The following is a 15,756-nucleotide window of genomic DNA, read 5'->3' on the forward strand; positions in this document are numbered from 1 at the left end:
CCTGGTGTTGTGTATATTTTAATCCGTGTTGCTGTATATAAATTATACCGCAATAAAGGTGTTAAAAGAATAGTTGTTTCTTTTGAGAAAATGAAATGGAAGCATAAACATAAACATATTTGTGTATGTAACAGCTTGGCACAACAGAAAAAAGGTGGAAACAACCCACATACCCATTAGCAAATGAGCAGATAATCAAAAGCAGTATATTCATGCAACAGAATACCATCAAGCTTCAAAATATTAAGGAACTGTGACACATGCCACAGACGGATAAACCTTGAAAATATTATCTAAGTGAAATAAGTTAGTCACACAAGGACAAATATTGCATGATTCTACTTACATGAAGTCCATAGAGCAGTGATGAGGTGGGGAGCCAGTGACTAAGGGGTACAGAATTTGACTGGGGAATGCAAAAAAGTTTTGAAGGTAGATTTAATGCCACAAAACTGTGTACCTAAGAATTAAGATGGTAAATTTTTGGGACCAGGAATTTAGCTCAGTGGCACAAGCACCTGCCTGTCAAGTGTGAGGTCCTGAGTTCATTTCCAGGTACAAAAAAAAAGAAATTTTTGTTGGATATGTTTTATCACTGGAATAAAATGAAGGGTTGAGAACACAATATGCAAGGAGGAAACTGTTTTTATTTTATAAGGGTAAAAAGTATGGCAAACAAGATAAATTGATTTACAAAGAATAGTGGAGCCACCCTAGGTATGAAAATTGATAACCAAAAGATCAGGAAGGTTAGAAAAGAGAAACTTAAAATTGGTACTGTTCTGATCACCAGAATAAGTGAACTCAAGGACTCAGATGATTATCTTTAGAAATCGATGTCATAAGTCTGCTTTCAAAAGGTTACTTTTCCACTCCCCTAAGAAAGCTTTTTATGGAAGAATAAATTGAAGGAAAAAATTCTGTAAAATTGGTTAATGAATATCTTTAGATTGAGATTTCATTATATACTATCTGTACAATAATTTCCCAGAGGGCTAAAACAAACAAACAAACAAACAAAGTCTTTAGAATTGAGCTAACATGACCCCAAATTCATAAGAGGAACACTGGCAAGTTACTGAGATTTAGAGACGATCAATAGGACACAAGAATCAGCTAAACTCGCAGGCACTGTAGCCATGGTGACAACCTTGGCAAACCTTCCACACAGATAGTAGCAAGCCGCTGGGAGCTGAGCCAAGGGAGAGAATATTGAGACAAGGACTTCGTAAATCTTAAGGATATACTTCTCGTACATAAAAAGCAAAGGACAACTTTTGAAGTATTTTATTTTTATTTCTTCTGATCTTTCTAAATTTAAGAAGCCTATCCCTTAAAGTCTAGGCATCAAATCCAGTCTTTTAGAAAGAAAGACAAACAGTCCCAAAGTCTTTAACATGCAGGTCCACCGTTAAACATCAGATCCGCCTGGAGAGATGCTAAACTCTGTGACCTGTTTCGAACAAAAGACAATATTCAAAACCTTTAGAGCATTTAGACACAGGATCAAGGATAACACTGATTCTGGGAAAGCTGAATGTAGAAAGAGAAATTTAGACCATTTAAAGATATAGATGGGAAAGTAAAGTTGCTAGGGTGCAATAATTACTACAAATAGAAGGTTAAAGAAGTTTCCCTGGAGTGGTACCTCCTTTCCATGTGTGTAGCTACAAGGCACCTTTTGCAATTCTAGGGAGAGTAAGAATAGGAGCCCAACTACTGAGCGTGTCTAAAGGGAACCTCTGGAGCAAGCCTTTATTGTTGTAATTGTGAATATGAAATAAGACCAAGTTGCAGTAGAAATACACAAAATTACATAAGGGTTTTCAAGACATTAAAAACAGTGCCATGCATCACTTACCCTTTAACAAACTGGTCTGACTAGTCCAAAGTAGAAATGGACATTACATCAGTCTTTTACTAATCCTGGGTCAATGATACAGCAAATGCAGATCTTTCACTTTGGGTCACCAGTGTAGTTTACCTTCATTTGGTAAGAATTACACCTTCATTGTCATGTTACAGGAATAAACCTGTATCATTGTGTGATAATCCTGTAGGATGAAATTTAAAATAAATGTCCATGACCTAGAAAATGTATTCTCTTCATAGATGTCACATAGACTAGTAGTCCAAAGTAACTACATCAAAGTCTTGTTCTTTCTTTTTCATTTGATAACTGAACATTATAGAACAATTTAACAGGAGACAACTAAGAGACTTTCACCAAAAGTAACTTGTCTGCAGTATAGTTGGAACAAATAAATTATATTCTGGATGAAACAAAAAATCTTTGAGACCCACATTACTAAACTTAATGCAAAGAAATTAAGTGTCATGTATGCTATTGGCAGATCTGCTGCAATCTCATCATTAGATTTATAGCATTTTGAACAAGACAATGTCATAAAATTCACATGCCCCCTTTCTGATTTCTCAGCCCATTTAACTAAAATATGACATCCTGACAATCTGCACTTGACATACATTCATTAGCACAAACCTAAACTGATAACATCATGGAGTTTGTCAAATTTTAAAAGTTAGTCACTAGCCACTTACTGCACCATAGTTAAAAAGAAAGATTCATAGAGAATACCAAGTCTTTTTACTACCAACACAGATTGAACTATGTATGACACCTGATTACTCTCAAGGAAGAATAGTCAAATGATATTCTCGGTGTAAAATGGAAACAATTTAATCAGTAAAGAAGAACACCTGTCTGCAAAAGAATGCTAAACCTTCACAAAACTGTGCTGCATTCCTGCAGCAGGGTCTTGACAAGAGCACCTCTAGGGATTCCCTGAGTATCCTGGTCCCTGTACAAAACATCGCTTTCAACCTCTGTACTTTCTCTCTAATACTACCAAGCTTATTACCTTCAAATAATACAAGATGTGGTAACCACTCAAAGCCTCGTGTCAGAGGAAACAAAATGAGTGAAGGTACAGTCTTACCCAGGAAAGTTATCTTCTTAGTAATTGCTCCCTTCAGGTACTACCTCTTGTAATTCATATGCTATGGCAAGTGTGATGAGTTACCAGTCTGGTCAATAAATATGCTAGATATGCTGAGCCATATCTACCACCATCTAGCTATCTGATGCAATATAAATTCAGTCCTGAATATTTCTTTAATAAAGCACTATGGGGAAATTAGTAGAGCAGACTTATTTATTGATTTTAGTCCAAGAGCACAATGGTTCTTAGCGGGAAAAATTGGCTAAAAAGAAGTAAACAAGTGATTCTAAAATAAAATATTGTTACAGTTTAATCATGTAGAGAGAAAACTCATTATAAAATGAGGACAGATATTCATTTCTGGCTAGGCATGGCAGTGCATGTCTCTAATTTCAGTACTCGGGAGGTTGAGGCAGAAAGAACACTGAGAGTTTGAGACCAGGATTACATAGTGAGCTCAGGACCAGCCTGAACTACATAGCAACACCCGAGCTCAAAAACATCATTGCAGAGCACCAGAAAAGTTAAAAAATTTTCAAGTTCTCTGGTCAAATGGGTAAGAATATACATATAAATGACTGAAGCATACCATACAGAGAATTTTTTGACTGAGGAAACTGGAATATGCTGAATATTGTCAACCAAAAAAGACAGGAATTTTAATTTAAAACCTAAAACTATAAGAAGTGTTTGGGTTTCTTTTTTTTTTCCTTTTCTAGTATAATAGTACTCTAATCCTTCTGCTTTATTGAAGTGTTCTACTGTGCAGGACTGGAATACAACTTGAATATACCTAAGTGGTCTTTATCAACTGTATTCATAAGGCCTAAATATAAGTTTGCTTACTGTTATGAGAATCAATGCTGCTTCAGCATATATGGAAGGTTTTAACCAGCTATCATGGACTATTGTATTTGTTTCAACCTCTCATGCTGTAGTAAGAGTCTATATGCAGGTGAACCATTAAGAAGCATTTAGCTTTGACTGGATTGGGGTTACATGAGATTACCCTGATGCTATTCAAATATTAAAAATCTGTGACATACAGAATTTTAGTTCAGCTAGAATAAAGTGGAACTTGCCTCATCCCTATGGGAACAGTCAATTCTGTCTGAGACACTGAGATACTCTGATAATAATGCCACAACCTCCCAACAAGATTCCTGAAAATTCAGCCCTAAGGGATATCCAAAAGTCGATATTTCATTATCTAAATCAAGTATAGGTATAAATGCCATCCCCAGAGTGTAGTTAACTCTAACTTTTAGGTCACACTTCCTGTCAATCATTGAGTTGTGAAACTAAAAAAAAAAGTTTGTACCTTCAACACACTCAATATTCAAAGGTGGGATAGACGCAGGATAAAACCAATGAACATGCCTTCTCAAAAAGGAGACGAATGATACAAACAAGCTATTTGTTCATAGCAATTCTGAAATCTAGTCAGGCTAATGTTAGGAATGCCTTGTTTGGGTTTCAAGACCTAGAGTATATTCTTCAGGGTTCAGGTTACCATACTTTGCTAATTTTTGGCTTCCACTTTGGGCAGGATTTCTCTTTATTTTATAACAAATAGACCTGGAGCTCTAAAGTTCCAAATCTCTACCATTTCAGGAGAGAATTCATCTTTCTTCAGAGTTCCAGCAAGAATTCCAAGAACTTTGTTTGGTAAGCCTGACCAGATGCCAATCTTTAGATTAAATTCTTTGGAAAGATGACACATACAACTAACAGACCTTGATTATGTAACTATCTCCAGAACCTAGATTAGAATCAGTCTCATTAGAACTGTATAAGATTAAAAGTCCACTGTCTGTTCACTAAAATGTTAATGATATAACAGAAAATGTTACAGTGCTCCAATGTGAAAGAAATATTTTCAGACTTACCACCAAAATTCTATTTTACATGCAAAGAGTAAAGGCAGACAAGTAGGATACAGCATCCCTGCTAGAGAAGCAATATTCAATGCAAGGAAATAATTTGAAGGGGACAAAATTTCCCCCATACCTGGCAATGTTTAAAGTGAACTGTAAATGTTCCTGACACCAAATCAACATTTGCTGGTTGGAGTCTGAAATTAGGAAGCAGTACTTTACCACTGAGTATCATGTGGCACCACAAGACAGCGTTGAGCAGGCCCAGCAAAGTCAGGGCAGTGAAAACACAACCATTGTGACCACCACAGAGATCGTTCCTCTAGCTATCCTGCTTGGAAGGTAAGCTACTAACAATAGCCCACCATTCGGTTAGTATCTGTAATTTTTATTAAACTGACCTGTGCCCCACTAAAAATATAAATACTTCTCCTCCCAGGGTTTTAATTACTCCCAATTTTTTTTCATAAGTCCCAAATGTACTAACTACTATTGATGACCACTGGCAAATTCCACCTTCATATTACAGTCAAGAGTCTGGTGCCAAGGTAGGAAAAAATAGGTGCTTTCCTTATAGAAAGTTAAATAACCTTTGGGAGCAAATATGTTACATTATTTTATACAGGTATGAATAGCTCTGTGGTTAATAGATTTATGGACAAATTCCAAGAAATAATTCCCTGTCCACCAATATCTTTGAAGGCATCAATGACTGTATGCAAAATGTACAAAAATTTAGAATTTTTGAAGGAAACAAGAATATTCATTGTATAGAAAACCCACCTGTGGGCCTGGTTAGCACCTTCTTATCTTTTAGGGCCCACCTCATTGGAGAAGCTTTCTCTGAATTAAGGGTAAGGTTATTCTCATTCCTTCCTCTCTCCGCACTTCTCTCCATTCATCTTTTCCTCTCTTCCCTCTCTCCCTCTGCCTTTCCCTGGTTGTCTCCCCTTCTCTGTCTGTCTGTCTGTCTATCTCTGTCAAAACTTGTTTTCTTGATGGAACTTATCTCAGTTTACAATCTCAGTCATTGCTAGTTTATTTGCTTACTGCTTCTCCTACTAGACCACTAAGCTGAAGTGATCATCACATTTGCATTAGTGTCTAACACCGTATCTGGGGTACAGCACCTTTAGTGAATATTTGCTGGATAAGTAAAATGGATACTGGACCCAGGTAGATTAACACTTACCTCTGTTAATGAAAATGCCACAAAGACAAATTCATTCTATTATCAAAGAGTAAAAGAAATGTTTTTTTCTCCACATTGAGAAATGAAAATAAGTAAATATAAGTTGTCTATAATGTTTGATAATTCCACATTATAAATTCTCTAAATACCAGTAAAGTATTTTTGTAGGTCAAAAAATCCAGTATTATATTGATAAGGCAATGGACTGCATAAAATATCATCTATACTATATTTTATTTTTAGAGACAAATTCAAGGATTTAGTCTATGGTTAATGTGGTTTAATAATGACATCTTCTTTACAGCCCAATACCCAACAAAGTAATGGCACAATAAAGGGATGTTTTGTTGTTTTTTTTTTCTCTTTGTATTGTCTTCATACACCAGTAAAAAATAAAATATTTAATAAATAAATATATATAATAAATATTTGCAAGTCAAAAATGTATAAATAGGTCCATTCTTTTAAAAGCTTTTCTATCTTGGTGCGACATGTTTTAGAGTCCACGGCCACCACCCAGTGTTTTCTTTAAACATACGACACCATATCCTGCAAAATTCTACAAGGTCCTCAGAATTTACAAGGCAGTAATCATGGCCAACTATGTCAATCCATTTCTTCAACATGAAGTATCTATTTTTAGTGTAACTTTCAAAGTAAACATCATCCAGAGAAGTGAGGTACCAGCAGCAAATTAGGTGAGGTTCCCATTATCCACAGTTTGATTTTCACCTTCAGTCTACTGGTAAAGGTAGAGCCAAAGTACCTAAGGAAACTTAATCCACTTATGAAGAGTGATCTTGGTCTAGTCCAAGTCAAATATTTTTCTCAGTCTTCTTTCCAAATTTAGTTTTCTAGTGGTAAACACTGTAATATTCTGAATGTCTTCTTTAGAACTATGATGGAAAAGAGTGGTTGTAGTTTCATTCTTTGATGGAGACACTGTCACTTCAAGTGTACATCAGTAGGTCCTTGTATAATTCTGGAACTCTTTCTGGATCCACTGGTCTAGGTAAGAAGTGTGTAAATTTTTGATGTCTTTTGGACCTGGCACCATCTCTTGGCGTTCCATCTTTGTTAAGTGCCACAAAATACCTGCGGCCAGTGTCCCCATGTTTATAGATATTCGAAGAATAGGTGTTATACCAGTTCTCTTCAAATTGTTCCCTAAAGATGCATTCAGAAGTCAGTTTCTCCTAAAGGAAATAAAGAAAAAACATTACTATTTAGAAACTATCTTAGAAATAACTTTCTTGCAAAAAGCTCAATTTTAGAGTTTTAATTCTTTGTTGTAACCAAATCCTTGTCAAAAAGGAAAAAGATGAAATTATTTTTATTTTGGTTCTGTTCAGATAATAATCTGCAATTATTATTCTCAGGAAATTTCAGTTTAGTTCAAAGAATATTCAGCCAATGTTAATCCTCCATTTTATTTTCAAATACTTAACAAATATTCTAGCATTTTCCCATGCTCTGTATTCGCCACTATTACCACCAAACAGATCTGTAGTTGATCTTGTTCCATCATTAGATGCCAAAATTATACACATCAAGTCTTTACTCAAAATAGTCAAGCTCTTGCTAAGATTCATATTTTGATAACAATTCTAAATGACGTGCCTTCTTATGAATTTATTGTTTTATGATACATTCTCCATGACTAACTTCTATTTGGGACTGTAACTATTAAGGTAAATTTTGTGATAACCCAATAATTTCCTATCTTTTCAAGATGGACTATATATTGTCCTAAAAGTAGAACATAGTGGCTTACTTAACCTAATACATGAAGAGTAGCATGTATTTTCTCTACTGTAATTCTACTCTTACAATCATTGCACACTACATTATTTTTCTTTCTCCAGAACTGACAGAGCCTAGAAGCACACATTTGACCCGTACAAAGGACAGATATTAGTATTATTACTGAAATATTACAATCAATTTCTCTCAGTATATATTAAGATTCTAGTAGAATATGTGTCAATTGAGAATTTAAAGAAAAGAGCATAAAAAGTAAATTCTCTATGGAAACAGGTACAGAGGCTTTGAACTGAAGAAGAGGTTTCATATATGGATAAGGGCATGGAAATGGCACATGTTCATATTTTTTTCAAATTATGTAAATAACTGAATAAATAAAAATGTTGACAATGGGAGAAAAATTATATAATGCTATAGAATGAGTTTTATAATGACCTGTTACTCTAGATTTTTTGTTGTCATTACTGCTTTAAACTCAATACTTAAACATATATCATAGATCCAAAGATAACCAAAATATACGATAAATATTTAAATTTTTAAAATTTATTCTAAAAAGACACATTGCCATAAATACCCCTTAAAATACTCTCCCATGCTTCAAACACGTTTTCTCTCTCTGTCTCTCTGTCTCTCTGCCTCTCTCGCGCCACTTTCCACAACAGTTCTGGAAGTCCTCTTTCATGATTACTTTATAAAGTGTGATTAAAAGAAAAATATGGTGAAACTGGTGTTGTGTGTCATCTAGTGGGGGAAAGTCTCATTATAATATTACGGTGTGTGTTTTTATCCACTTTATTCAGCAGATCTGATGCCATGTGACTTCTGGCTCTTCCCCAAAGGCAAAATGACCATGAAAGGTAAACATTTTGAGTAGATTTAGGACATCAAGGCATCTGTGACAGCACAACAGGGTTTTCTTTTTATTTTGAGACACAATTTAACTCCCTAAAGTTCCCAGGGAATTTTGGTTATATTTTGGTTATCTTTGGATCTATGATATATGTTTAAGTATTGAGTTTAAAGCAGTAATGACAACAAAAAATCTAGAGTAACAGGTCATTATAAAACTCATTCAACTTGTGATCTTCCTGTCTCAGCCTCCCAGCACAGGGATTACAGGTATGCACTATCATGCCCAGTTCATAAGTATATTTTGTATACTTCTCCTGACAGACATTATTTTTAGATATTTAATTATAAAATAGACATGATTTCAAGAATAAAAATAAAAATAAATAATAATACATACTGATCCATAGAGTTCTCCTTTGTCATTCATTCCAAGGTAAAGACCACTGTCAACACCTCTAATGCTGACCAGTCCCACTGCCACACTGATAAATTCCAAGATACCTGTATTTGTATGCAAAATAATTATTTGTATTTATTAATGAATACATATGTAATAAAAGTATTACAAATCACAGTAGAATATCAATATTGTTAAATATAATCATGCACTTACATGTAGATGTGCTTAGTAAGCTGAAAAGCATTGTGTGATTATTATTATAATGCTCTTGTTTTTCAGATTTAAAAAGGCTGAAGAGGAAAAAATATGCATCATAATATAACGTTAATAGTATGTAACCTTATATCAGACTGAGCTGGGTTTGAATTCCAATTAATTAGCTTACTAGCTAGGCTAATTTGGCAGATCATTTGTTTTCTTTGAATTCTAACTTTGTCATATGCAGAATGGATGATGTGAATTTAAACATCTAGACATTCAATAAATTAGAAGATATTATTATCATAATGAGCATATTATTGAAATATTTAAAACTAGAAAATACTATCACAAATTAGTATATAATACTGGTGTTCTTGGTCCTCCATGCTTCTGTTAACTAATTATAACTATTTTCTTTAATTGTTTTGCTTTTGTTTACAATGAATCAGGTCAGTCTTTTTCTAGCAGCAGCATACTGGTTACAAGAGTTTTATAGCTTATCAAGGGCTTCCACTTCCACTTGGTCTGGTTTTAAAAGTAATCCCTTAAGATAGGAAAGGAAGGTATTACTATAATTGTTTTACACATAAAAAGCTGAATCAGAAACGTTTATTAACTTGCCAAAGGAACATTATGTTTGTAACGAATAAAACCAATACTTGAATTTTCATCTCCTGAACCCTAATTCAATAGTCCTACTATTTCTTAAGGACAGTATAGCAGTTTCAAGATTTTACAGATACAAAATATGCTGTTTCCTATCATGTGATTTTTTTAGAAAAAATAAGTTACATAGCTCAGAGTAGTAAAGGAACTTTATAACTAATTACATGTGATATCCAAATATCAAAAGCTTAAGCATACATGTAGATTTTGCTACTAATAATTTCCTAGTTTTTTGTTATTAGGCTAGCTTTGAAAACCTCTACTTGATAGACAAATATGCCACAGTTGAAAAACAGAACAAAACAAAACATCATGCCTACCTCTAGCCTTTTTGTCTTGTTTTGTTTTGTCTACATACCAGTAACCTTTGGACTAATACCTTTGTCTAGTTCTTCCCTTTGGACTGCTGAAAAAATGTTGCCATACTTTCTATGGTGGGCCTGCCTTCCTCAATAGATTTCTGCCTTCACCTCTTCACCCTTTCTTAAGCTCTACAAACAGTATAAATGTGTACCATTTAGACTGACTCTTGCTCTTAAGTCATTTCTTGATTTATTGTACAAGTTCCTGCTTGGACACGTGATACTCCCAAGGCCAAGGGAAAGTACAGAATCTGACTACTTGCTGATATAGAGAGCTCTATTCTCTCCAGAGTTTAATTTACTCTTTGGCAGAAACATAGATTCTTAGCAAGACAAATGAGCTCTTTGAAACTATTAGGAGATCATGTAGAACACTAGAGCTATCAAGGATCTTACAGCAACAATACACTACTAAATAGTCTATAAGTGGCTTGAAAGAGCCAGTGTTCCTAATTGAGAGCCTAAGGCGGAGAGAAGATAAGATGTCACAGGAAGACCTGGACTGGAGGATAGCCATCATAACGATAACCGTAACGTGGGGATAAAGGAAAATCAAACTCACTACCAAATTCATCAGTAAGAGAGTCCTAATAATAACAAAAATAGAGGCCCAAAATAAAATTGGTATAAAATATATCATGGGGATTTAATCCAAAATATGATTACTAATTTACCTTAAATCATATTGAATTTTCATTCAGATTAAAAAGCATTCTATAACATGCATAAAACTTGATTTCCTTTAGGTATCTGATTTACACTGATATACTTGTCTTTCAAAGAACAGGAATTAAGTCACTTAATAGAATGTAGGCCAGTTCTCAACAGTTGAAGGAAATAATTTCCTTATAGGCAAATTATATACCATCTCACAAAATATTAATTTTTCCTGGAAAACCAAATAGTAAATGACTGAGATTTGCATTCTCATTTTAAAACAATACTATCATTCTACAAAAAATGTAATTGTAAAAATAAAAATGATTACACATGTTCTTAGAGTACTTATTTATATTCAGTTGTTTCAGCCTTATTAAACAACATCTAAAACCTCAGACACAACCAAGCATAAGTAATTTTGCAATGGCTCATGGAACTGATGGGAAAAAGGTTATGTGTTTTTGTGTTCCTCTTAAAGATTTTAGCCACACTTTATAATTCTGATCCTTTTTCTCCCCACGGTAATAGTATACCACATAGTAATTTGTAATCATTTGATTCTTAAATTAGATTTGACAAGTCTTTCTTATTTATAATATGAGGTGGCAACTAAGCTAATTCCTTTACAAAGAGTAGACATGAAAAAATTTCCTTAAGAGGTAATCACAGATTTTAGATAGATTTTCTAATGCCCAGTGTCCCATAAAAAGACTTGGAGGTACTTTGTCTTTCTGGTATCATTTTCAAAGCCAGCCTTTTAAAAAATCATAATAAACAGGTGAGTCAACCCACAATGCAACCACATCAGACAAATCTATGGAGAATAAGGGAGAATAAAGGAAAAAAGCTTTAAAGGACTATGTTTGATCTCAGGCTCAATCTTTTTTTTAAAGAAATGATTCCATGTTTATGTATTAGGTAAGGCCTTCCTATGGTACTATTGTGCATAAAAGCTGCTTTAAATATAGAATTAACTCAGATAGGGAATTACTTTAACCTCAGTGAGACACTCCTGTTTATGTTCTATTGACACGGTATTGAAATTTTACATACATAATTCTGAATTTTTATTTGGTCATGGCTAAATTAGTATAAAATTACCAAAATATGTTTAATATTTTAAATGGCCATTCTTAGTTTTTTTTCCAAATTCTTATTCTGATGGCACAGAAATGAGTTTAGAAAAACAGCAAAGCAATTGATTTAATAATGATGTTGAGATGATAATTAAGAAAGGCAGACCTAGACAGAAGCATGTAACGTCATGAGCTTCTTTTTCACCTATACTCCCTGGTATTAAATTGTGATATCTAAGCTATTACAGGCCACTAGGATGCACTATGATGCATCATATAAAGACTGCTCCCTCCTTTACACGGCCAGACTAATCTGAGTTATCTTCCTTTTATGTACCAAAGAATATTTTGTTCCTATATATAATTTCCCACAATAGAGCTGACTTAAACCAGCACAAAAACAACCTAAGTCGTAACTTTACAACTACTAAGACTACCAAATTCTAGTTGAAAAACTTGTGCTAGCAGAATGTTGATTCTGACCCAAAGCATTCATTCTTAAAGGAAAGGACTGAAATCTCAGGTGAAAGTTTTATCAAGTCTCCAACTGTGTATCTCTTTGCATAAGGTCAGTCTTGCAGAGACACAAAGCAGCAGGGGCAATTCTTGTCACGGAAGAAGTCACAACTGAGTAGTATCTTAAAGGAAGACTTTCCACATCTACACTGTGCTGGGCAGGAGAGTCTGAATGTTTCCTAAACTTAACTTCTACCTGCTCTACCATCACACTGGGTCCATTTTAAATCTTCCTGGTGGCTTGAGGATGCTTCTGTCCTGAGTAGACTGCAATCATTTTTAAAGAGAAGTAAACCACCTGGTATTGCCAAGTTCTTGAAAACCAAAATCTCAGCTACCTCAATTTAAAAAAAAAAAATGACCCCAGGTTGGCCACTAGGTCATGACACTCTTGACTCACAGTCAGTAGGAATTTGGAAGAGATCAGTGGAAGCTACAAACATATGGGTTTTTTAAAGTTAATTTTCTAAGCCTTTAAGTGCTACCAAATGACCACCACATGCTTATTTTGGCATCTAAAGTTAGAAATGCCCCTTAAACGGAGATTTACACTTCTCCAAAGTTTTAATGAGCACTACCAGTCCAAAAAGAAAGAAAGTATAAGACCAACAAAGGGAAGAGGACAAGATAACAGGGTCACTCATAGATGAGATTTTCCAAGAATTCTTATAGAACAAAGGAAGGGAAAAGAGACTGTGTTACACTTTCATATTGCTGATGGCAGAATCTGTTTAAAAGATAATGAATCTCTCCAATGATATCACAAATTAAATCATCAAACTTCCTCAAGAGTTCTAGTAGGTTAACTCTAATGCAAGGAAATCAGGTACAAGGAAAAGATCCTGGTATGGTAGAATCAGAAAGTACTTAAAGAGATGGTCTAATTTAACCCATCAATGTGCAGATTAGAAAAGAAAAAAGAACTAAGACTCATCCTGAGGAAGTCACCTGTTAGTTACACAGCTAATTAGAAAGTAATTTATGTTAGAATCCTTATAATTTTCTAATCTAATTCCTAATCCAGTGTCTGTGACAAGCGCTGTTAATAATCATTTCTTTAACTCCTCTGCTCCCAGACACTGCTGCCTAAGATATTGCCAAAAGTCTCTCTGTTCTGAGTTCCCAGCCATATCTCCTTTCCTTTCCCCATTTCCTCTTACCTAACGTCAATATCAAGATCGCTGCTTTGAGTTTCGCAATTGCTAAAGAGGATTTTGGCTGAAGAACTGAGCATGCTCAGTAGCTTTTCCTCCCTCTTTTTCAATCTGTCACCCACATAGAAATCTAGCTCAGAGAACGCAAGCTAAGTGAGCCAGACTGTAACAACGGTGCCTGTGGAAAGTTAATCTGTTACGTGTTCAGGTGAACATTTACAGTTCTCTAGGTAGAAACTTGAATGGTCGCATCCTGTGCAAGGGCAACCTCCGGGAGCAGTGGCCACGGATGGATAATTAACTGCTTAGAGGTGTTTAAAGGGGCGGGGTGTTTCCTGTTGTTAATTTTTTGGAAAGTGGACGGTAGTGGGGAAGTGTGAAAGGAAGTAGGAGAAAATAATAAAAGGACATTTTTCATATAATGAAGCTGATTGAGGGATCAGGGGCTAACAGAAAAAATTAGGATTCCACGTCTAGGTCCAGGTGTCTCAAGCAGCAGGCAGGGCAGCGCCCAGGAGCACTCTGAGCGCGCATCCTTGTCCCGGGCCCAGGCTGAGCCCAGGTGGGCTCTGGGCCGTCCCCACCGCTGCCGCTCCGGAGCCAGGAGGGAGGCCAGCAGGGAGCGGAAGGGGGCCGAGCTGCGGGACGCGGGGTGGTACCTACCGAAGAGGCTGTGGTCCTGCCGGGTGCCCTGCACGCTGCCGTCCGGCAGGATCTGCAGGTGGAAGCCGGTGCGGCAGTAGAGCTGCCGGCGGCGCAGGACGCCGTGCAGGTGCGCCAGCTCCGCAGACCCCGGCCCGCCCCGGGCACCGCGCTCCGCCGCGCCCCGCCGCTCGCCCAGCAGCGCCGGCCGCTCCCCGGCAGGAGGCAGCAGAAAGTGCGAGCCCACCTGCTGGCCCAGGCTCTCCAGGCCGCCCAGGAAGCCCCCAACTTCGGCTAAGGGAGCCATGGAGGGGCCAGAGCGAAAGGCAGAAGGTCCGGAAAATAAAAGGGCCCCCCAATAAAAAGTGCAGCGGGGGTAACGGGGCGAGCAGCGATGACAGCAAAACCAGGCAAAAAGTTGATGCCCGGTTACTCCGGTGAGGTCCCCGCAGGAGCTGTGCACCGAGACCGCAGGAAAGCTTTCGCTGTCCTGGAGCGATCTTCTCCCCTTGGGCAGCTGAGGGCAGGCTGCTGGCTTTGCAGAAACATCTATAGCTGCCGCTGCCACTGCTGGTTAGGGCCTGGGGCCGGGGGCTGGGGCTCCACCTCCGCACACCGGTCAGATGAGCCCTGTGTACATACACACCGAGTATATATGCCAGGCCTCTTGACATATGCTAATCAAGTCCTTTCATGCTCGCTGGGGAAGTTGGCTCTGTTTGAAATCTTAAACCGGCCTCCTCTCAACACGTTTTTGCTCTTCGGAAGTGACCCAAAGGGGCCCTTGACGGTTCTCTGTCCACGCACTCATAAAAATCATTCCTGCACTTGACCACAGCCAGCCAGCAAATTCGGGGAGGCTCAGTGCAGGTTCCTCTTCGGGGTTATCTTTGGGACAGCGGTGATGCTGTTGGACCGCTGCTGCGCCACCCTTTGATGTGAGCTCTTTTGCAGTGAAAGACCTCTGGGAAAAGGAGCCCCGCTTGGCTGTGTGCAGAAAGGGGGAGGGGTCCGCAAGGAGGGGAGGAGTGGGAGGAGAAAGAGAGGAGAAGAGGGGAAAAGTTGGACTCCTTGAGAGCTGCTGGGAGCCAGCAGTGGACAGGTGCAAAAAACAGTAAAAGAAGAGAAAAGGGCGTTACCTGAGGCTTAGACCTGCCCAGACACACATGAAAGGAAAATCAAAGCTTTGACAGTCTAACTCACTAATTTTTAAGACACTAATAAAATGTACACGCATTACCCTTTTCTTTTATCATTTAGATGGGGGATTTTCTTTACATAATCAGGGTTAGGTTAGGAACACCCTACCCTTGCATCCCAAGTTCCCTTTAATGTTTATCTTTACTTGGATACTATATGACATGACCAGCTTGTTTCTGTATGAAAGTGCCTAAGTCCTGGATTTTAATTAGCATAAAAATAACAATA

The 15,756-nt window shown here is 37.0% G+C and overlaps 1 protein-coding gene across 1 annotated transcript; it reads right to left on the bottom strand.

Annotated features, from left to right (window-relative positions):
• Nucleotides 1-6,375: 6,375 nt before the first annotated feature.
• On the bottom strand, nt 6,376-15,222 carry Fgf20 (fibroblast growth factor 20). Its single transcript, XM_005008475.3, has 3 exons — nt 14,350-15,222; nt 9,049-9,152; nt 6,376-7,228 (listed from the first exon to the last, which is right to left on the bottom strand). The coding sequence occupies exons 1-3, from the start codon at nt 14,633-14,635 to the stop codon at nt 6,983-6,985; spliced, it is 636 nt and encodes a 211-aa protein (XP_005008532.2). The 5' UTR covers nt 14,636-15,222; the 3' UTR covers nt 6,376-6,982.
• Nucleotides 15,223-15,756: the final 534 nt, after the last annotated feature.

Source organism: Cavia porcellus, unplaced genomic scaffold (assembly GCF_034190915.1).
Source record: "Cavia porcellus strain 051 isolate PalLab524CR breed Dunkin Hartley unplaced genomic scaffold, mCavPor4.1 scaffold_24, whole genome shotgun sequence".
NCBI classification, from domain to species: domain Eukaryota; kingdom Metazoa; phylum Chordata; class Mammalia; order Rodentia; family Caviidae; genus Cavia; species Cavia porcellus.

What these genes read in the sequence shown, in the direction of transcription:
- Fgf20 (XM_005008475.3), bottom strand. Translation starts at nt 14,635, where the DNA reads ATGGCTCCCTTAGCCGAAGTTGGGGGCTTCCTGGGCGGCCTGGAGAGC. An exon ending in GCAGGACCACAGCCTCTTCG is followed by an intron (nt 9,153 to 14,349) that starts GTAGGTACCACC and finishes ATACAAATACAG; the next exon opens with GTATCTTGGAATTTATCAGT. An exon ending in AAGGAGAACTCTATGGATCA is followed by an intron (nt 7,229 to 9,048) that starts GTATGTATTATT and finishes TATTTCCTTTAG; the next exon opens with GAGAAACTGACTTCTGAATG.